The following is a 21,588-nucleotide window of genomic DNA, read 5'->3' as shown; positions in this document are numbered from 1 at the left end:
TGTAGTGAACCTTAGGTTCGGTGGTTCCTCCGTTGTTGGCCATGACAATCAGTTTGAATCAGGAGCAATCTTAGCTGTTTGTTGCTAGCTGAAGTCTTTTCCTGCTCACAATGGTTAGCCACACGCTGACCAGTTGGAAATGATGTGAGTAAGAAGCTGCGGTCTCATGTATATATAATGTTCAACATTAAAGCCATCAGAGCCAATCAGAGCCATCAGAGCCATGAGAGCCAATCAGAGCCATCAGAGCCATCAGAGCCATCAAAGCCATCAGAGCCATGTGTGTGTGTGTGTGTGTGTGTGTGTGTGTGTGTGTGTGTGTGTGTGTGTGTGTAGTCCAGGTATTGCTGCTTTTGTGAGGACCTAAGTCTGTGAGGTTGGGTTGAAGTTCAGGTTTATGTTAAGATAAGTTTAGGTTGAAAACCTGACTGAAAAACAAATGAACTGTTAATAAATGAAGCAAAATATATATGGATGAGATAATACAATGTTTAATATTTGTGAACATCATATTACATATATACATAACATCACATATACATTATATAACATTTTCATTTCCTCCTCTCAGACATGATTTCATGCAGGAGGAGCACAGGTGAACAAGTATCAGCTGTGAATCAGTTGTTAGCTGCAGTGTCTTATTGCTTCCTCCTCCTCAGTCCCAGACACCGTCTGATTTTTTTCCAGATTGAAACCTTCTTCTTTTTGGGCGTCTTGTCAGACACCTCAGTCTCCACAGGTTCTGGAGCAGGGAGAGCATCAGAGGGGGACTCCTCCTTCTTCTGCTTCTCCTGCTCTTCCTCCCCCTCTTTCTCCTCTTGCTTCTCCTCCTCCTTTTCCTTCTGCCACTCCTGATGCTTGACATCCTCTCTCTCCTCCAGTGAGAGTTGAGAATTCAGCTCCTCCACTTCTTTCTGCAGAAGCATTTTCTCCTCTGCAACATTTTGGCAGAGACATCTAATCTCTTCCATGATCCGTTTATGGACGAGGTTCTGCTCAGCCTGGCAGGTTTCCACCTGAGACTTGACTGCTTTCTCAAATTCAGTCGTCATGTGGGTGACCTGCTGCTTGGCTAAGAGTTGGTCAGCTAAAAACTTTTCACTCATCTCATTGTTCGAAGCTCTCAGTTTCTCCAATTCATCCAGGAGAGCCTTAGTGTTGCTCCTCTCAGCCTGCAGATCAACAGCTAACCTCTGCTGGTTGATCGTATGAGCTTCATTCTCTCTCTCCATCAGTGAGAGTTGAGAATTCAGCTCCTCCACTTCTTTCTGCAGAAGGATTTTCTCCTCTGCAGCATTTTTTTGGAGACATCTCATCTCTTTCATGATCCGTTTATGGACGAGTTTCTGCTCAGCCTGAGACTTGACTGCTTTCTCAAACTCACTCGTCATGTTGGTGACCTGCTGCTTGGCTAAGAGTTGGTCAGCTAAAAACTTTTCTCTCATCTCATTGTTCGAAGCTCTCAGTTTCTCCAATTCATCCAGGAGAGCCTCAGTGTTGCTCCTCTCAGCCTGCAGATCAACAGCTAACTTCTGCTGGTTGATTGTGTGAGCTTCATTCTCTCTCTCCATCAGTGAGAGTTGAGAATTCAGCTCCTCCACTTCTTTCTGCAGAAGCATTTTCTCCTCTGCAGCATTTTTTTGGAGACATTTCATCTCCTCCATCATTCGTGCACGGACAAGGTTCTGCTTAGCCTGCAAGGCGTCAATCTTAGACTTTCCTGCTTCTTTAAGCTCAGTCGTCATTTGGGTGATCTGCTGCTTGGCTCGGAGGTGGTCAACTTTATACTTTTCACTCATCTCATTGTTTGAAGCTTGCAATTTCTCCAGTTCATGTATGAGAGCCTCATTCTTGCTCCTCTCAGCCTGCAGCTCCACAGCAAACCTCTGCTGGTTGATTCTATGAGCCTCCTGCAGCTCCTTGTAACATCTTTGGAGGTCGGTCTCCTGGTTCTGCATGGTGGTCTCAGTTAGGATCTCTGCAGTGCTGAGGGCTTCGTTGTCTTCGTCCCAAACCTCAGACTGGTGCATTTCCTCATTGAAGTCACCCTCCTCAGGCTGCCATGTATCTTCATGCCTGCCGCAGTTGTTTTCTTCACGAGGTTGCCGTTTGGCCAACTTTGCATTGGCCTCATCTAGCGCCTCGCAAAGAGTGAGTCTCCACTGTCGTTGTTGGCGACCGCGGGCCCTCTCGTTGTCCAACAGATGTTCAAGATATTTGACATCTCGTTGAAATTTCCGGCAATCCTTGCAGTTGTAGTGAACCTTAGGTTCGGTGGTTCCTCCGTTGTTGGCCATGACAATCAGTTTGAATCAGGAGCAATCTTAGCTGTTTGTTGCTAGCTGAAGTCTTTTCCTGCTCACAATGGTTAGCCACACGCTGACCAGTTGGAAATGATGTGAGTAAGAAGCTGCGGTCTCATGTATATATAATGTTCAACATTAAAGCCATCAGAGCCAATCAGAGCCATCAGAGCCATGAGAGCCAATCAGAGCCATCAGAGCCATCAGAGCCATCAAAGCCATCAGAGCCATGTGTGTGTGTGTGTGTGTGTGTGTGTGTGTGTGTGTGTGTGTGTGTGTGTGTGTGTGTGTGTGTGTGTAGTCCAGGTATTGCTGCTTTTGTGAGGACCTAAGTCTGTGAGGTTGGGTTGAAGTTCAGGTTTATGTTAAGATAAGTTTAGGTTGAAAACCTGACTGAAAAACAAATGAACTGTTAATAAATGAAGCAAAATATATATGGATGAGATAATACAATGTTTAATATTTGTGAACATCATATTACATATATACATAACATCACATATACATTATATAACATTTTCATTTCCTCCTCTCAGACATGATTTCATGCAGGAGGAGCACAGGTGAACAAGTATCAGCTGTGAATCAGTTGTTAGCTGCAGTGTCTTATTGCTTCCTCCTCCTCAGTCCCAGACACCGTCTGATTTTTTTCCAGATTGAAACCTTCTTCTTTTTGGGCGTCTTGTCAGACACCTCAGTCTCCACAGGTTCTGGAGCAGGGAGAGCATCAGAGGGGGACTCCTCCTTCTTCTGCTTCTCCTGCTCTTCCTCCCCCTCTTTCTCCTCTTGCTTCTCCTCCTCCTTTTCCTTCTGCCACTCCTGATGCTTGACATCCTCTCTCTCCTCCAGTGAGAGTTGAGAATTCAGCTCCTCCACTTCTTTCTGCAGAAGCATTTTCTCCTCTGCAACATTTTGGCAGAGACATCTAATCTCTTCCATGATCCGTTTATGGACGAGGTTCTGCTCAGCCTGGCAGGTTTCCACCTGAGACTTGACTGCTTTCTCAAATTCAGTCGTCATGTGGGTGACCTGCTGCTTGGCTAAGAGTTGGTCAGCTAAAAACTTTTCACTCATCTCATTGTTCGAAGCTCTCAGTTTCTCCAATTCATCCAGGAGAGCCTTAGTGTTGCTCCTCTCAGCCTGCAGATCAACAGCTAACCTCTGCTGGTTGATCGTATGAGCTTCATTCTCTCTCTCCATCAGTGAGAGTTGAGAATTCAGCTCCTCCACTTCTTTCTGCAGAAGGATTTTCTCCTCTGCAGCATTTTTTTGGAGACATCTCATCTCTTTCATGATCCGTTTATGGACGAGTTTCTGCTCAGCCTGAGACTTGACTGCTTTCTCAAACTCACTCGTCATGTTGGTGACCTGCTGCTTGGCTAAGAGTTGGTCAGCTAAAAACTTTTCTCTCATCTCATTGTTCGAAGCTCTCAGTTTCTCCAATTCATCCAGGAGAGCCTCAGTGTTGCTCCTCTCAGCCTGCAGATCAACAGCTAACTTCTGCTGGTTGATTGTGTGAGCTTCATTCTCTCTCTCCATCAGTGAGAGTTGAGAATTCAGCTCCTCCACTTCTTTCTGCAGAAGCATTTTCTCCTCTGCAGCATTTTTTTGGAGACATTTCATCTCCTCCATCATTCGTGCACGGACAAGGTTCTGCTTAGCCTGCAAGGCGTCAATCTTAGACTTTCCTGCTTCTTTAAGCTCAGTCGTCATTTGGGTGATCTGCTGCTTGGCTCGGAGGTGGTCAACTTTATACTTTTCACTCATCTCATTGTTTGAAGCTTGCAATTTCTCCAGTTCATGTATGAGAGCCTCATTCTTGCTCCTCTCAGCCTGCAGCTCCACAGCAAACCTCTGCTGGTTGATTCTATGAGCCTCCTGCAGCTCCTTGTAACATCTTTGGAGGTCGGTCTCCTGGTTCTGCATGGTGGTCTCAGTTAGGATCTCTGCAGTGCTGAGGGCTTCGTTGTCTTCGTCCCAAACCTCAGACTGGTGCATTTCCTCATTGAAGTCACCCTCCTCAGGCTGCCATGTATCTTCATGCCTGCCGCAGTTGTTTTCTTCACGAGGTTGCCGTTTGGCCAACTTTGCATTGGCCTCATCTAGCGCCTCGCAAAGAGTGAGTCTCCACTGTCGTTGTTGGCGACCGCGGGCCCTCTCGTTGTCCAACAGATGTTCAAGATATTTGACATCTCGTTGAAATTTCCGGCAATCCTTGCAGTTGTAGTGAACTTTAGGTTCGGTGGTTCCTCCGTTGTTGGCCATGACAATCAGTTTGAATCAGGAGCAATCTTAGCTGTTTGTTGCTAGCTGAAGTCTTTTCCTGCTCACAATGGTTAGCCACACGCTGACCAGTTGGAAATGATGTGAGTAAGAAGCTGCGGTCTCATGTATATATAATGTTCAACATTAAAGCCATCAGAGCCAATCAGAGCCATCAGAGCCATGAGAGCCAATCAGAGCCATCAGAGCCATCAGAGCCATCAAAGCCATCAGAGCCATGTGTGTGTGTGTGTGTGTGTGTGTGTGTGTGTGTAGTCCAGGTATTGCTGCTTTTGTGAGGACCTAAGTCTGTGAGGTTGGGTTGAAGTTCAGGTTTATGTTAAGATAAGTTTAGGTTGAAAACCTGACTGAAAAACAAATGAACTGTTAATAAATGAAGCAAAATATATATGGATGAGATAATACAATGTTTAATATTTGTGAACATCATATTACATATATACATAACATCACATATACATTATATAACATTTTCATTTCCTCCTCTCAGACATGATTTCATGCAGGAGGAGCACAGGTGAACAAGTATCAGCTGTGAATCAGTTGTTAGCTGCAGTGTCTTATTGCTTCCTCCTCCTCAGTCCCAGACACCGTCTGATTTTTTTCCAGATTGAAACCTTCTTCTTTTTGGGCGTCTTGTCAGACACCTCAGTCTCCACAGGTTCTGGAGCAGGGAGAGCATCAGAGGGGGACTCCTCCTTCTTCTGCTTCTCCTGCTCTTCCTCCCCCTCTTTCTCCTCTTGCTTCTCCTCCTCCTTTTCCTTCTGCCACTCCTGATGCTTGACATCCTCTCTCTCCTCCAGTGAGAGTTGAGAATTCAGCTCCTCCACTTCTTTCTGCAGAAGCATTTTCTCCTCTGCAACATTTTGGCAGAGACATCTAATCTCTTCCATGATCCGTTTATGGACGAGGTTCTGCTCAGCCTGGCAGGTTTCCACCTGAGACTTGACTGCTTTCTCAAATTCAGTCGTCATGTGGGTGACCTGCTGCTTGGCTAAGAGTTGGTCAGCTAAAAACTTTTCACTCATCTCATTGTTCGAAGCTCTCAGTTTCTCCAATTCATCCAGGAGAGCCTTAGTGTTGCTCCTCTCAGCCTGCAGATCAACAGCTAACCTCTGCTGGTTGATCGTATGAGCTTCATTCTCTCTCTCCATCAGTGAGAGTTGAGAATTCAGCTCCTCCACTTCTTTCTGCAGAAGGATTTTCTCCTCTGCAGCATTTTTTTGGAGACATCTCATCTCTTTCATGATCCGTTTATGGACGAGTTTCTGCTCAGCCTGAGACTTGACTGCTTTCTCAAACTCACTCGTCATGTTGGTGACCTGCTGCTTGGCTAAGAGTTGGTCAGCTAAAAACTTTTCTCTCATCTCATTGTTCGAAGCTCTCAGTTTCTCCAATTCATCCAGGAGAGCCTCAGTGTTGCTCCTCTCAGCCTGCAGATCAACAGCTAACTTCTGCTGGTTGATTGTGTGAGCTTCATTCTCTCTCTCCATCAGTGAGAGTTGAGAATTCAGCTCCTCCACTTCTTTCTGCAGAAGCATTTTCTCCTCTGCAGCATTTTTTTGGAGACATTTCATCTCCTCCATCATTCGTGCACGGACAAGGTTCTGCTTAGCCTGCAAGGCGTCAATCTTAGACTTTCCTGCTTCTTTAAGCTCAGTCGTCATTTGGGTGATCTGCTGCTTGGCTCGGAGGTGGTCAACTTTATACTTTTCACTCATCTCATTGTTTGAAGCTTGCAATTTCTCCAGTTCATGTATGAGAGCCTCATTCTTGCTCCTCTCAGCCTGCAGCTCCACAGCAAACCTCTGCTGGTTGATTCTATGAGCCTCCTGCAGCTCCTTGTAACATCTTTGGAGGTCGGTCTCCTGGTTCTGCATGGTGGTCTCAGTTAGGATCTCTGCAGTGCTGAGGGCTTCGTTGTCTTCGTCCCAAACCTCAGACTGGTGCATTTCCTCATTGAAGTCACCCTCCTCAGGCTGCCATGTATCTTCATGCCTGCCGCAGTTGTTTTCTTCACGAGGTTGCCGTTTGGCCAACTTTGCATTGGCCTCATCTAGCGCCTCGCAAAGAGTGAGTCTCCACTGTCGTTGTTGGCGACCGCGGGCCCTCTCGTTGTCCAACAGATGTTCAAGATATTTGACATCTCGTTGAAATTTCCGGCAATCCTTGCAGTTGTAGTGAACTTTAGGTTCGGTGGTTCCTCCGTTGTTGGCCATGACAATCAGTTTGAATCAGGAGCAATCTTAGCTGTTTGTTGCTAGCTGAAGTCTTTTCCTGCTCACAATGGTTAGCCACACGCTGACCAGTTGGAAATGATGTGAGTAAGAAGCTGCGGTCTCATGTATATATAATGTTCAACATTAAAGCCATCAGAGCCAATCAGAGCCATCAGAGCCATGAGAGCCAATCAGAGCCATCAGAGCCATCAGAGCCATCAAAGCCATCAGAGCCATGTGTGTGTGTGTGTGTGTGTGTGTGTGTGTGTGATTGTGTGTGTGTGTGTGTATGTGTGTGTGTGATTGTGTGTGTGTGTGTGTGTGTGTTCGAAATACTACAGTCCTTTGTTTTTTCATCTTCACCATGTGCGAGTCTGTAAAAATGATTTCTAGTGTTTTGTTCTCTCAGTTATTCGACAGAGAGCTTTGTATCCGTCAGCTGCGTTACTCTGGTATGATGGAGACCATCCGGATTCGACGAGCCGGTTACCCCATCAGATACACCTTCGCTGAGTTTGTGGACCGATACCGAGTCCTAATGCCCGGAATCAAACCTGCTCACATTCAGGTCAACAACAAAACCACTGACCTCAGTCACATTTCTGTTTCTGTCTGGTCCTGATTGGACCTGTTTAGGTATATTGAAAGCACTAAACTCTGTTTGTTTACGTTTCAATGGAGTATTTACAATATACACATATAAATCTAGAGTCAGGACATGGTTAGCTTAGCATAAATACTATAAATGATATATATTAAATACTATGAGCAGGTGGACAGCTTGTCCAAAGCTCAAAAATAGGAAATTAATGATTTGTTGATTATCACTTTCACATGTTTCTGTCTCCTCACAGGAGGATCTACGAGGGACCTGTCAGCAGATCGTTCTGGCTCGACTGGGGAAACATGATGACTGGCAAATTGGAAAGACCAAAATTTTCCTGAAGGTTGTGCATCATTCATGCAGGCATTAAAATAATGTTTTGTTTCTCAGGTTGATTTTTATGATGTCCAACCACCTGCTTGTGTTTTTTTTTTTTTACCAGGATCACCACGACATGCAGCTGGAGGTGGAGAGAGACAAAGCCATCACAGACAAAGTCATCCTCATCCAGAAGGCTGTGCGAGGACTTAAAGAGAGGTCAGGAACTCTCTAGACATACTGTACCTGTACTGCCTCTTTTTCACTCACTGTACTCGAAGTATACACTATATATTTTTAGGAGTAAACCTCCATGTTGGTTTCCCTAAGGAAGGATTCAGCACACAGTGTATTCAAACATCTTGCTTTAAAATCGGACTTGGTTCTTTATTATTCTACAGGACCAACTTTCTCCGACTGAGGAGGGCGGTGACTTTTATCCAAAAGGTCTGGAGGGGATATCAGTGCAGAAAGAATTACCAGATTGTGAGTTCTTTACACCGTCAGTTTTCCATTGATAACAGTATTGTAAAGGTGCCTGTAGAGCTTCCCTGTGAGCAAACCAAAGTTATTTATACACAGTTAAGGCTCATATACGCAAATTGTATACAACACAAAGTATTTTTTCAAAACCTGAGTTACAAAGTGATAAGAGTTCATTCTGTCACTTCTCAGATGCACACGGGGTTCCTGCGCCTCCAGGCCGTCTACAGGTCGAGGAAGTACTTAAGAAGCTACCAGATTACTCGCCTCCGCATTACTCTCATCCAAGCCCGTTGCCGTGGTTTCCTGATCCGGCGGACATTTTGGCGGCGCCTGCGTGCCGTGTTGACCATGCAGGCCTACACCAGAGGCATGATAGCCAGACGCTTCTGCCAGAGGCTGAGGGCAGAGGTAAAGAGCTACTATATTTATTACTGCTACTTATATCATGTTGTTGTTGACGTGCCACAAAGACGAGGATACTGGTGCTGAAGGGACGTTCTGTTATTTTTGTGAAACTGTGAAGCCTTATAACTTTTGTTCCTGTAAAGCCACGATACTGGACAAGATTTTTCTGACACAACATCAACTTGAATAACTTAAATATGCCAAATTGCAAATGCTGTTTCCTTTGGACAGAGCCAGGGTTGCTGTTACTCTCGGTGTCCAGTTGATATAGAAAATAAAAGTGTGCCATTATGAAATAGAAATTGAATTCTAAAGAGAAAAATCTAAATGATATTTTATATAAAATAAGAATAAATTCATAATGTTTGTTGTGAAGGTTGAAGATTATTTTAAATTATTTTTTTGGTACCTAGAGTTAAAAGTGCTGGATTCAAAGTCAAATAAACACCTTTAATATATGTTTTTTAATATTTTAATATCAAAAGTAAAATTCCTAATGACAGATAAAAAATACCTTACTTTGAGCTTTAATCCAAATATATATATTTTATTTTAATTTAAGTTTTGATAATTGTTGTTGCAACATATATTTAAAATCTATTAAAATCTATTTTATGAGTACTTATTAAATTTTGAACATTTCAGGACTTCATATTATCCAGGTTTAAAATACGTCAGCGTAAAAACCTTCTGATTCATTTCTTTTATTTTAATGAGTTATAAAAATGTTTTTGAGCTTTATTTAATGTTTGTTTTTATTTATTATTTTAAATGCAATTATTTCTGCCATTGTTTCACATTGCCTTCACGTTTCCTGTTATCAAAGACGATGCTGAATAAATTATTTGTTTCATGAATTATTGTTTAATCTCAGTTTGTTGTAAAATTAATGAGGAATGTTGGAGCAAAATCAAATAGGTCTCCTGTTCCAGTGACCCGACAATGAAGAAGTCAAGTGGGTGAAGCAGCTCGATTAGAACCAGAGTTGACCACAGTTACATGTTATCACTGTTGTGTTAACATTTGTGTCTTGTTCATGACAACACAATGTTTTTCATGTGTAGAAGTTTAGGTTAAATTCAGCTTTAGCATTTACTGTAAGCTCCTATAAATAAAAAGTATTTTCGACTGTGCTCAGGTGTAAATGATAGTTTATTATCTTTGATGAATGGTGTCTAGTGATGTAATTCTTAGAGTAATGTCTTCACACCTGTAATATCACCCCTGAGTCCCTCTAATCTAGTTTTACACAAACAAGAGATGAAAAACAGAAAAAGCCAAATCAGGAAAACACTAATCTGTCCAACATCCTACCTGCCTCTGTGAATCCTCGTCCCTCTGTCTCCTCTCTCTCGGCCCCTCGCAGCTACAGCATCGCCTGGAAGCCGAGCGGCAGCGTCTGGCCGAGGAGGAGCAGCTGCGAAACCAGATGACGGCGCAGCGGGCAAAGGCAGAGGCCGAGAGGAAGCACCAGGAGCGGCTCGTCCAACTGGCCCAGCAGCAGGAGGAGAGGGAGCGCGAGGAGAAGGAGGAGGCGAGGAGGAAGAAGGAGCTGCTGGAGCAGATGGAGAGGGACAAGGAGCAGCCTGTGGATCACTCAGACATGGTCGACCGTATGTTTGGTTTCCTGGGAAACTCGGGGCCATTACCCAACCAGGACGGACGAGCACCAGCTGGATTTGAAGTACGTGTTAGTGTCCGATCAAGATGCCTGAACTAGAGATTAACTTCCTAATGTCTCCTAATGTCCCCTGCAGATTCACATTTGTGGCTATAAGTCAAATATCTTGACTAACTACGAAAATGCTAATGTACAATTTCAGAAATTAAAAATTCTCTCGATATTTTTTTGTGGATTTGGATTCGTACGTTTTTTTTCAATCACTTTAGCGTCTATTTACACTTCATCTAATTCCAACAGACACAGAAAAATAGAACTTGTCTCTCATCAGCTGCTCGCTCACTTCTGTTTCCTCCTCACTGGGTTTGATATCAAGGTTTTTCTTTGTGTTCAGGACCTGGAGAACATTCCTTACGGTGAGGAAGCTGAGGTTGAGTTGCTGAATGAAGCTCTGCCGCTGCCCGATGAAGAAGACGAGGATTTGTCTGAGTACAAGTTCTCTAAGTTTGCTGCCACCTACTTCCAGGGAGTTTCCACTCACACGTACATCAGACGACCGCTGAAACAACCGCTGCTTTTTCATGAGGACGAAGGAGATCAGCTGGTGAAACTCAAGTCAGATCTCTTGTTCACACTGTTGTTATTTATATTGTTATTTGTAACCCCCCCCCCCCCCCTCTCTTCCAGGCTGCTTTAGCCGTGTGGATCACCGTGCTGAGGTTCATGGGCGACCTCCCTGAACCCAGGTGCCAGCTGGTCATAAATGACGGCAGCGAAAAGATTCCCGTCATGACCAAGATCTACGAAACCCTCGGGAAGAGGACGTACAGGAGGGAGCTGCAGGAGCTGCAGGTGGACGGAGAGGTGAGGGGAGACAGTTCCATTGACGTCCAGAAGAGGAACAGCATCAGACACAAACTTGTGTCTCTCACCCTGAAGAGGAAAACTAAGATCACAGAGGAGGTGAGATTCAACGAGAACTTTTTTATCTTTAATCTTCTGTCTCTCACGTCACCAGTCATCTTCTTACCACCGACTCTAGACTGACAGTTAAACTATCTCAAACTATTTTGGTCCTTCACTGCAGCTGTGATGAAAGGTCCATCCTGCAAACGTTGCCCTTTAATTCACAAATTGAATCCAGTTTCCTTCAGTTGAAATGTGGCTGAAATTAATTCCGGTTTAGAATCGATCCAGCAAAAACTAGCTCATCCTGCAGCATCACTGTTTGCAGACGAGCTCACAGACGGACCTGTTTTCAGTTGAAGCGTCTCTGTCTGTCGTGTCTGTGGCAGGTCACCAGGCGTTTGACCGAGAGCGACTACGGCCTCCAGGGGAACAGCATGCTGGAGGACCGGCCCACCTCCAACCTGGAGAAACTTCACTTCATCATCGGAAACGGCATCTTACGACCCGCCCTCAGGTGACCTATGTTCTGTAGCAGCTTCCTTTAACGTCTCCACTGAATTATTTGCTGCATCCTGCTGCGCAAAATCCTCTGAGATGATGTATGAGGTTACAGATGAAGAGTTTGTCCTGAGGATGGCGCTACAGGCAAAGCCAGTGGTTTTAATCCTTCTGAAGTGACATGTAAGAAAACCTATTCGTACCAGAGGAAGGTTTGGTTCATCTCCTCAGGAGCATGAATTTGTTGACGTTTTTGAGGGTCTAAGTTTAATTTCATGAAAAAGTAAAGTTACCACACATCACAGGATCCAATTGTTTTACTTGAGACCGTTAATTAAGACCAGAAGATCATAAAGGTTCAGCCCCTGATTGACGTGTCTGATACATGAGATCGCTTCAGAGATTTACACCTCATGGTCAGTAGAAGTCAAACGATGTTGGTGTGCTGTTGTTTCTCTGCCACAGGGATGAGATCTACTGTCAGATCTGCAAACAGCTCACTCAGAATCTGTCCAAGAGCAGTCACGCCCGAGGGTGGATCCTGCTGTCGCTCTGTGTGGGCTGCTTCGCCCCCTCCGAAAAGTTTGTCAAAGTAAGAAACGTCATTCCTCATGAGTTGACACCCCCTTAGTGCAAAGTTATACCAAAGAATTTGGTCGGCTGTGACCTCTGCTCTCACTTCACTTGGCTTTGTTAGAGGGGCAGAAAAAGCTGCTGGGCTTGGATGATGCCGACGTGGGTCGACCAGACGACTGATGACTTCCTTTGCATTGTCTCCTTACTTTAATTATTCCATCATTTCTGCAGCAAAAGCAAATTATCCCCCCAAAAAACATTGACAAATCAAAGCAAACTGAACAAAACAGAGGAAATAAAGGACAGAATCCAACTGAGAGCATAGAACAAGTTCAGGAGTCTGAGTTTGAAGCAGAAAAATAAAGAAAAATGAAAGAAAACAGAATTATTGAAGAATCCACTCAAATAAATAATAGTTTCTTTGATTTGTATTGGAAAAAATATCCAATCCTCATTTCAGCTTAGAAGATTTACTGCTTTCCTTTTCTTATGTGACTGCAACAGTGAAAATCTTATTTCTCTCTTCACTAAACACGAAAACATGAGTTTTGTGTCTTAACCCTGTTTGTTCCTTTGTCATGATCTCAAACAGAGCCAGTGTGTATTTTTTACTTTTTTATTTTACTCAGGATTTGTGATTTAATGAAGTTTTTCTCATCTTTTTCCTTCTGTTCCTCCTTTTTTAGTATTTACGGACATTCTTGATCAACGGGCCCCCTGGTTATGCTCCATATTGCGAGGAAAGGTTGAGGAGGACGTTTGTCAATCGCACACGGACTCAGCCGCCATCGTGGTTGGAGCTGCAGGTATTTTACCTGCTACGTCATCTGTGTTTGTTTTGTCTGCAGGGACCTGAAGAGTCTTAACAAAACACTGGATTCAGCAGAAATCTTTAAAAGTTTCTCTCTGATTGTGCAAAGTTGGAAGACGTTTAAGTAAATATTTGAATTTCGACACACAGGCCACTAAATCAAAGAAGCCCATCATGTTACCAGTAACGTTTATGGACGGCACCACTAAGACCCTCCTGGCAGACTCGGCCACCACGGCCAGCGAGCTATGCAACGCTCTGGCGGACAAGATCACCCTGAGGGACCGATTTGGCTTCTCGCTGTACATCGCCCTGTTTGACAAGGTGAAACCAGGACGCACTGTGGGACACTGGGTCCCCGGGGTGCAGACATGTAACAGGACCCCAGGCGGCATTCACGTGTTGTTCTACTACACTGCTGCAGTACAATGTCCCGTATGACCGTATGACGTTATGAAACTGCTGTCGTCAGGTGTCGTCATTGGGCAGCGGTAGCGACCACGTCATGGATGCTGTCTCCCAGTGCGAGCAGTACGCAAAGGAGCAGGGCGCTCAGGAGAGGAATGCCCCCTGGAGGCTGTTCTTCAGGAAGGAGATCTTCAGCCCCTGGCACAACCCGGCCGAGGACCACGTCGCCACAAACCTCATCTACCAGCAGATCGTCCGAGGGGTGAAGTTCGGAGAGTATCGCTGCGAGAAGGTGAGAGCTTCGTATCATGGAACACATAGTTTATCCATTTCTTTCTTTAGAAGGAGACGACAGTCACGAAACAAGACATTTGTTCTCTGGTCTCTTTGCCATGTGTCTGGTCTTGAAGGAGGAGGACTTGGCAGAACTGGCCTCTCAGCAGTACTATGTGGATTACGGCTCCGAGATCCTCCAGGATCGTCTCCTCAGCCTCATTCCGTCCTACATCCCCGACAGAGAAATCACCTCCACTAAGACGTCAGAGAAGTGGTCTCATCTTATAATCCAAGCCCACAAGAAGGTATCTGCAGCAGGAGCTAATAACAACAGACACTTTGTTGTTGAGCGACAGTAACTCACTCTAGTTGATTGTTCAGGGTTTACACTTGAAGAGGAGGTCCAACACACAGAAGGTGAAGGAGGACGTGGTGGATTTCGCTCGTTTGAAGTGGCCCCTTCTCTTCTCTCGCTTCTACGAGGCCTTTAAATTCTCAGGTAACGTTCTGCGTCTCAGCGTTAGACTCCAGTGTCACAGTGGATCTTTATTGATCCCCGTGGATCTGACACCCGCCTCCTCACAGGACCCAGTCTGCCCAAGAATGACGTGATCGTGGCGGTGAACTGGACCGGGGTTTACTTTGTTGACGAGCAGGAGCAGGTGCTTCTGGAACTCTCTTTCCCAGAGATCACTGCTGTGTCCAGTAGCAGGTACGACCGCACGACTGGCAACAAAAGAGATTTGACCTCACCTCTACCTTACAGAGTCTGAAATCATCACCTTTTTATGCTCTGGATTAAACTGTCTCAAATGAATTTACTTTTTCAGAGGCGGTAAACTCCAGGGCCAGAGTTTTACCTTGGCCACTATGAAAGGAGACGAGTACACGTTCACGTCCAACAACGCAGAGGACATCCGCGATCTGGTGGTCTCCTTCCTCGAGGGTCTGAGGAAGAGGTCCAAGTATGTGGTGGGACTGCTGGACTGTCCCAACCCCGGTAAAGTTCAGGGATTAATAGAGAAGAAAACATGTTTTTACAGAGTTGTTTTGCATTTAAGGGCGTCAGACATGTTTCTCAAAATGTTTTACAAACGCTTTCTTTAAGCAGCCGGGGTCGATTCCACTTTCCTGAGTTTCTCCAAAGGGGATCTCATCATCCTAGACGAACATGACGGAGAACACGTGATGAACTCTGGTTGGGCTCACGGCATCAACGACAGGACCAAACAGAGGGGAGACTTCCCCGCTGACTGCGTCTACGTCTTGCCCACCATCACCAGGCCGCAGTACGACGTAGTGGTGGGTGGAGCCTCGACTAACGACTGTAGATTATTGATTATTGCTTCGTCCCAATAGTGAAACTATCTCTTCTCCTCCCTCCATCTTTTTTTTCTTTCTCTCGATCTCAGGCTCTCGTGACCATGACTCCAGATCAGAGACGAGAATCCATCAGTTCGTCCCAGGTGAACCCATCAGACATTGAGGACAAAACAAAGGCGCACACGCTGGAGGAGTTCTCCTACGACTACTTCAGGTGCTTTTACTCTTTACTTACAAACATCATTTACAGTCAAACATGGTGCTCATGGTTATTTAACCTCCAATCCACTTCTGATCTGCGACATGTCAACGTCAGAGTCTTGTCCCACCGTTTACTATATTATGATTTGGTAGGAGCATAAGTAACGTTCATGATTAGTACTCAACAGTAGTTTTCTGTAGTGTACAGTACTTGTATGTCATGTAGGAATATGTTTCATAGTCTCCACTAACCCCCCCGCCCCCCCCTCTGTTCTGCAGGCCTCCACCTAAGAGCACTCTGAGCAGGGTGATGATCTCTAAATCCAGAGGGAAGGAGCGTCTGTGGAGCTGCACCAGGGAGCCTCTCAAACAGCCTCTGCTGAAGAAGGTGCTGGCTCACGAGGAGCTCGCCCAGGAGGCCTGTATGGCCTCCATGGATATCCTTCACCAGAGTGTGTGTGTGTGTGTGTGTGTGTGTGTGTGTGTGTGTGTGTGTGTGTGTGTGTCCGTGCAGTTCTTTAAACATTTCTTTTTTCATCAAGATCCATTAACTATTTCTGTGGAAATCAACCTCTGTTGTTACGTCCCCGGTTGTTGTTCTTAACTGCGTCTCTACCTGTGATGAAGTACATGGGCGACTACCCGTCCAAGCGTGTTCGCTTCGTCAACGAACTCACGGATCAAATCTTTGAAGGAGCGCTGAAGGCCGAGCCGCTGAAAGACGAGATCTTCTGTCAGATCCTCAAACAGCTGACTGACAATCACATCAAGTGAGTTCACACACACGTTTCAACAAGAATATGACAAGAACTGGTGGTAAGAAATATAAGAATCATTATGTTATGGAAGCAAAGTAGTTCACCTGCAGATGGATTAAGCTTTTTGACATGAACTGGTCAATGCACAGAACAACCAGGTTGTGAAATAAAGATTATTTATTCTGATATTTGGCCTCGGACACATTCATGTTGTTCGTCTCTGTGAGACATGAGGCTTTTATTTCCTCTACTCTAAATTGTTTAAAAGAACCCTGCACATATTCGACTCCTGTGAATTGTTGTATTCACGTGTGTGTGTGTGTGTGTGTGTGTGTGTGTGTGTGTGTAGGTACAGTGAGGAGAAGGGCTGGGAGCTGCTGTGGCTCTGCACTGGTTTGTTTCCTCCCAGTAACGTCCTGCTGCCTCACGTCCAGAAGTTCCTCCAGGCCAAGAAGCACTGTCCGCTGGCTCCAGACTGCATGCAGCGGCTGCAGAAAGCATTACGGTGACACACACACACACACACTCCAGGTGTTTCTCTCTCTTGAACTCGTTCTGTTTCTGTTGTTTAATCTCTCCTCTCTTTTATGTGTCGTAGAAATGGCTCGAGGAAGTACCCCCCCCCACCTGGTGGAGGTGGAGGCCATCCAGCACAAAACCACTCAGATCTTCCACAAAGTTTATTTCCCGGACGACTCAGACGAGGTCAGTGACGACTGATATTCCTCTTCACACGTTCTGTTTCTCGCTGTTTCACTTGTTCTGTTTTCGTTCACAGGTGTTTGAGGTGGAGTCGAGCACCAAAGCCAAAGATTTCTGCCACAACATCTCCGGGCGTCTGATGCTCAAATCCTCGGAGGGCTTCAGTCTGTTTGTCAAGATCACTGACAAGGTGAGAAGGGACTAAATGTGTTTTTAGTAACTACAGGAGTCAATGGGTTTTCTTCAGCAGAGAGAACAGAGCTAACTTATGATACAAAACACTGACTGTGGAAGAAATCTAACAAATTTAAGATTGTTTTATTCCAACAACAAATCCCCAAAAATTGTTTGTTTCATTTTTATTTTATTTGGAAAAGTTTTATCTGGTTTTAATTTAAATGCACTGATATTAAAAGCAGCATCTCTGTTCCTGAGCTTTTTATTTTATCATACAACTTTTAATAAGTTCTTTTTTATTGCATCTCTGTGGAAACTGCTTCTTTGACATCAAGTCCATGAAATGCATTTTAGAAAACAACAGTTTGAGATTGATTTTCCAGGTCATCAGTGTCCCCGATGGCGACTTCTTCTTCGACTTCGTGAGGCATCTGACGGACTGGATCAAGAAAGCCAGACACGTAAAAGACGGTAAAAAGATGAACTTCTTTAATCTGTTACTGCACAAGCCTGAAAATAATGTAAACTAAAGAAAAAAGGTCATTGATTGTGATCATAACTCTGATCTTCTTTGAAAGGTGACACTTTAAATTTCACAATCAAGAAAGACAGTGTGCAACATTTGTAATCTTTAAAAAAAATTACAAACGTGGTAAAAAATCTGTGTTGTTGAGAGCTGAAAATGCTTTAAGGAGACAGAATTAGGAAACTTTAGCTTTCAAACAAGGTCAAACTTATATAGTCTGAGTCCAGAACACAGCAAAACAAACCTAAAGTAAAACTGCCAACATGTTTAAAGATGTTTAAAGTTCATATTTTGTGCCTACGTGTCTTTATTGTGAAGGTGCCATGCCTTCGCTGACGTATCAAGTGTTCTTCATGAAGAAGCTGTGGACCAACACTGTGCCTGGAAAAGATTCCATGGCCGACTCCATCTTCCACTACTACCAGGTGAGTTTTATTATATTTATATGGCACTTTAAATAAACGGAAATTAAAAGAACAGCAATAAAAACTAAATAATTAGCTCGTAAAACGAGATAATAAAATGTTGCCCACAGACTAACCGCCTCATGCCTAAGGATAGGAACAGCTTGGGAAGAATAAATAGCAGCTCACAGAAGTGCAGCATCACGAGTGTGAACTGTATCGTCTCTGCAGGAGCTGCCTAAGTATCTGCGAGGCTACCACAGGTGCTCCAGGGAGGAGGTGTACCAGCTGGCGGCGCTGATCTACAGGGTGAAGTACGACGAGGAGAAATCTCACTTCCAGAACATTTCCAAAATCCTGAAGGAGCTCGTCCCGCAGGACCAGATGCGACATCTGTCCCCCGACGACTGGAAGAGGGTGAGCAGACATTTAACGCCAGCAAAGACTGAAACGTGGTGATGGTACAAGAGGAATGAAATTCACACTTCTGAGATAATAGCCTCTAGTTTTTCCTGTTTCCCGTCAGTCGATCCTGTCGCTGTTCAACAAACAATCAGGGAAAACTCCAGAAGAAGCCAAACTCTCGCTGCTGAAAATCATTTACAAGTGGCCCACGTTTGGTTCTGCGTTCTTTGAAGTGAAGGTAAAAATTAGATCACATACAAATACACAAGCTGCACCACTGTGTGTTCACTTTTTGGTTTTAAATGACTCCGGGTTTTTTTTTTCTGCAGCAAACAACGGATCCAAATTACCCAGAAACCCTCCTGATAGCGATAAACAAACATGGAGTCAGTCTGATCGATCCAAAGTCGAAGGTGGGTCCAGATCGAACATATTTGTGCACATGATTAATTTGATTAATTGTGTAGTTTGTGCATCACCGGTGCACAACTTCATTACCCATAAATCTGTGCATGTGCCTTAAAAACCGAGCAGCACAACTTTCATTCCATTCCTGTGACTGTGAACATGTGGTTTTAAAATGTGTTTGCTTAATCTACGCTGATGTGACTCATCCTGCAGGACGTCCTCACCACTCACCCCTTCACCAAAATCTCAAACTGGAGCAGTGGCAACACGTATTTCCACATCACCATCGGAAACCTGGTCCGAGGCAGCAAACTGCTGTGTGAAACTTCACTGGTGAGTCAGAGTTTTCCTAAAACCACAGTTTGAATGATGAATATTCCTACTTCACGACTGCACACAGTAACAACCTCATACAACTGCTTGGACAGAACATTCTGGGGTTAGAGGATATGCCGACAACAAAAAGATTAAATTACTTTATTTCACTCAGCTCACGTCTAAGAATTGATTAAATATCTGTCTCACAAATCAAAGTTAATCTAGAGAGACAGTGGAGTTTATGGGCAAAGTTATATATTTCAAGAAAGTTATAAATTTTTAAATCATTGCTGAAATTGATTTTTTTTAAAAATTAAATTAGAAATCTAATACAATATAAGAAAACAATGTTTTACTCCTCAGGGCTACAAAATGGACGACCTCCTGACCTCTTACATCAGCCAGATGCTGACGACCATGACTAAACAGAGAACGTCCCGCGGCAACAGCAAGTGAACTGAAACTGGAAAGTCATCGACCAAAGTCAATCAATCCTGCACACACAGACACACACAGACACACAGACACACACACACACACGCACACACACACACAGTGTAAAGCCACGTTAACACTTATCTTTGTGTTGTCCCCATCAAGGGTTTATTAAGACAGACGATTGACGGTTCTCTCCGACACTGTAATGCAAACGTTATCGTTGATGTTCTCATGAATGGGCGCTGTCTTAAAACTCACTCGCTGCCTTTAAATGACCTTTTCCCCAACGGACGACAGTTATTTGGCTTTTTATTCAGCTCAGTGTAAAATGTCGTCTCGTTTAACGACTCCAGTGATCTGCGTCATATCATCAAAGACGTTTCCCAGTTTATCAAATCTCACCAAAGCAAATGTTTCATTCAAACGACCCTGGAGATTTCAGCTTGTGTTTTTATTTCTCTTTAATTTGATTGTTTTGTTTTAGTTTGTACAGTTTGCGTTGTCAAACTTGAGTCAAATCTGGATGTTAAACTAGCTGCTGATGTTTTCTTTCTTTTTTAATTAAATGCATCATTAGTGATTCATGTACAAGGAAACAGACCATACGTGTGCCACCTGTTCATCGAACAACAGTAGTTTGTCCATAAACACGAACTGTACACGGTGATTGATTTTATTCTCATGTGTCTGTTTTTTTTGTTTTCTAAATATTTGAACCATTAGCGCTGATCTAGAAATAATCATATTCCTTTTTTTGGACCATGTTTATCAAGGAGAAATTGTTGTTATTAAATATGTGACCACTTGTCCTGATGAAGACGTTAATAAATGACATTTTGCAAAGAACAGAAAATGTAATTTCTCTTAATGCAGCTCTGTACCCACCATTCCTGGAGTTTAGATTGAATCTGCACATTCAGAGAAATATCTGACAATATTTTTATTCCAATCAGTCGCTGAAATATTGACGTTTGCTTTAAAACTATCATTCACTCAAAATAAACAGAACTTTTCTGTTTCCCAGGTCAAAAACAGTGAAGAACGCTGCATAAGTGCAGAAATGTTTTTATTTACTGAGATCTTACATGTCGGCAGTTTGTGGCTCAGTGTCGGCAGGTATCAGTGCACGGTGACGGTTGCCAGGTTTGGCGTCTTCTCTACTTGCGAGTTAGCGCTGGAGACCGACCATATGTCGCCCATCTCTGAAAATAAAGATCACATGAATGTTAGACAATAAGAACCTGGAAGCATAAAACAACAGTGATGATTAAGGATTTGGACATTCCACACTGGGAAAAAAACAGATGTCTTTAAGAATAGTGTTGAAAAATGTACTAATCATGAAATGAAAGTCTCTACGATCTTCAGACAAAAAGTTATTCAAAAATTTAGATTTGGTGGTTTGACCGCAACCCAAAGGTCGTAGAAGCTCGGGGGTGGTACCGATGGATCGGGCATAGCCACATTAGTGGAGATGGAACCAACTTCCAAGTCTCTACGACATTCAGAAAAAAAGTTATTGAAGAATATCTTGATATCCAATAGGTTTTCATCCCTAACCCTAATCACAACCCAAAAAGCAAACACTAATCACAACCCTAACCCTAACCCTTCCGAAGGTCGTAGAAGCTCAGGGGTGGTACCAATGGATCGGGCATAGCCACATTAGTGGAGATGGAACCAACTTCCAAGTCTCTATGACCTTCAGCAAAAAAGTTATTGAAGAATATCTTGATCTCCAATGGGGTTTCATCCCTAACCCTAATCACAACCCTAACCCTAACCCTTCCGAAGGTCGTAGAAGCTTGGGGGTGGTACCAATGGATCGGGCATAGCCACATTAGTGGAGATGGAACCAACTTCCAAGTCTCTACGACATTCAGAAAAAAAGTTATTGAAGAATATCTTGATCTCCAATGGGGTTTCATCCCTAACCCTAATCACAACCCTAACCCTAACCCTAATCACAACCCTAACCCTAACCCTAATCACAACCCTAACCCTAACCCTAATTGCAACCCTAACCCATATTCACCATAGGGTGAATAACTCCGCGCTGCTTGCTCGAAATGTGCTGAAATTCGGTGTGGTTGTGTGGCAGGCCACCCTTTATGAATCATGAAATGCCCAAGTCTCTAGGACTTTCGGAAAAAAAGTTATTTCAAAATATCTTGTAATTTTTTTTTTAGATTTGGTGGTTTCACCATT

General features: G+C 43.9%; 2 protein-coding genes across 2 annotated transcripts in view; one reads left to right on the top strand and one right to left on the bottom strand.

The window, feature by feature from the left end:
• The window catches only part of LOC109645023 (unconventional myosin-VIIa), a 40,726-nt gene extending 20,507 nt beyond the window's left edge, over positions 1-20,219 (top strand). Inside the window, 32 exon segments of the mRNA XM_069539988.1 lie at positions 7,218-7,376; positions 7,663-7,755; positions 7,855-7,949; positions 8,132-8,216; positions 8,406-8,624; positions 9,988-10,305; positions 10,637-10,846; positions 10,930-11,205; positions 11,538-11,665; positions 12,115-12,241; positions 12,912-13,031; positions 13,187-13,360; positions 13,509-13,736; positions 13,855-14,025; positions 14,102-14,219; positions 14,306-14,432; positions 14,551-14,720; positions 14,832-15,022; positions 15,133-15,257; positions 15,524-15,681; positions 15,861-16,014; positions 16,352-16,507; positions 16,601-16,619; positions 16,621-16,707; positions 16,781-16,894; positions 17,265-17,352; positions 17,726-17,832; positions 18,043-18,228; positions 18,338-18,454; positions 18,546-18,629; positions 18,838-18,957; positions 19,306-20,219. Of these exon segments, the coding sequence (XP_069396089.1) occupies positions 7,218-7,376; positions 7,663-7,755; positions 7,855-7,949; positions 8,132-8,216; positions 8,406-8,624; positions 9,988-10,305; positions 10,637-10,846; positions 10,930-11,205; positions 11,538-11,665; positions 12,115-12,241; positions 12,912-13,031; positions 13,187-13,360; positions 13,509-13,736; positions 13,855-14,025; positions 14,102-14,219; positions 14,306-14,432; positions 14,551-14,720; positions 14,832-15,022; positions 15,133-15,257; positions 15,524-15,681; positions 15,861-16,014; positions 16,352-16,507; positions 16,601-16,619; positions 16,621-16,707; positions 16,781-16,894; positions 17,265-17,352; positions 17,726-17,832; positions 18,043-18,228; positions 18,338-18,454; positions 18,546-18,629; positions 18,838-18,957; positions 19,306-19,398 (4,617 nt within the window). The 3' untranslated portion in view covers positions 19,399-20,219.
• LOC109644562 (glycerophosphodiester phosphodiesterase domain-containing protein 5-like) overlaps positions 17,353-21,588 on the bottom strand; it is a 328,959-nt gene continuing 324,723 nt past the window's right edge. Inside the window, exons 16-17 of the mRNA XM_069539989.1 lie at positions 20,466-20,582; positions 17,353-18,218 (exon numbers count right to left, since the gene is read on the bottom strand). Of these exons, the coding sequence (XP_069396090.1) occupies positions 20,500-20,582 (83 nt within the window). The 3' untranslated portion in view covers positions 17,353-18,218; positions 20,466-20,499. The remainder of the gene's footprint in view (positions 18,219-20,465; positions 20,583-21,588) is intronic.

This window comes from Paralichthys olivaceus, chromosome 15 (genome assembly GCF_024713975.1).
Source record: "Paralichthys olivaceus isolate ysfri-2021 chromosome 15, ASM2471397v2, whole genome shotgun sequence".
NCBI classification, from domain to species: domain Eukaryota; kingdom Metazoa; phylum Chordata; class Actinopteri; order Pleuronectiformes; family Paralichthyidae; genus Paralichthys; species Paralichthys olivaceus.
The sequence above is the reverse complement of the archived record's forward strand: the minus strand, read 5'-3'. Positions and strand labels throughout refer to the sequence as shown.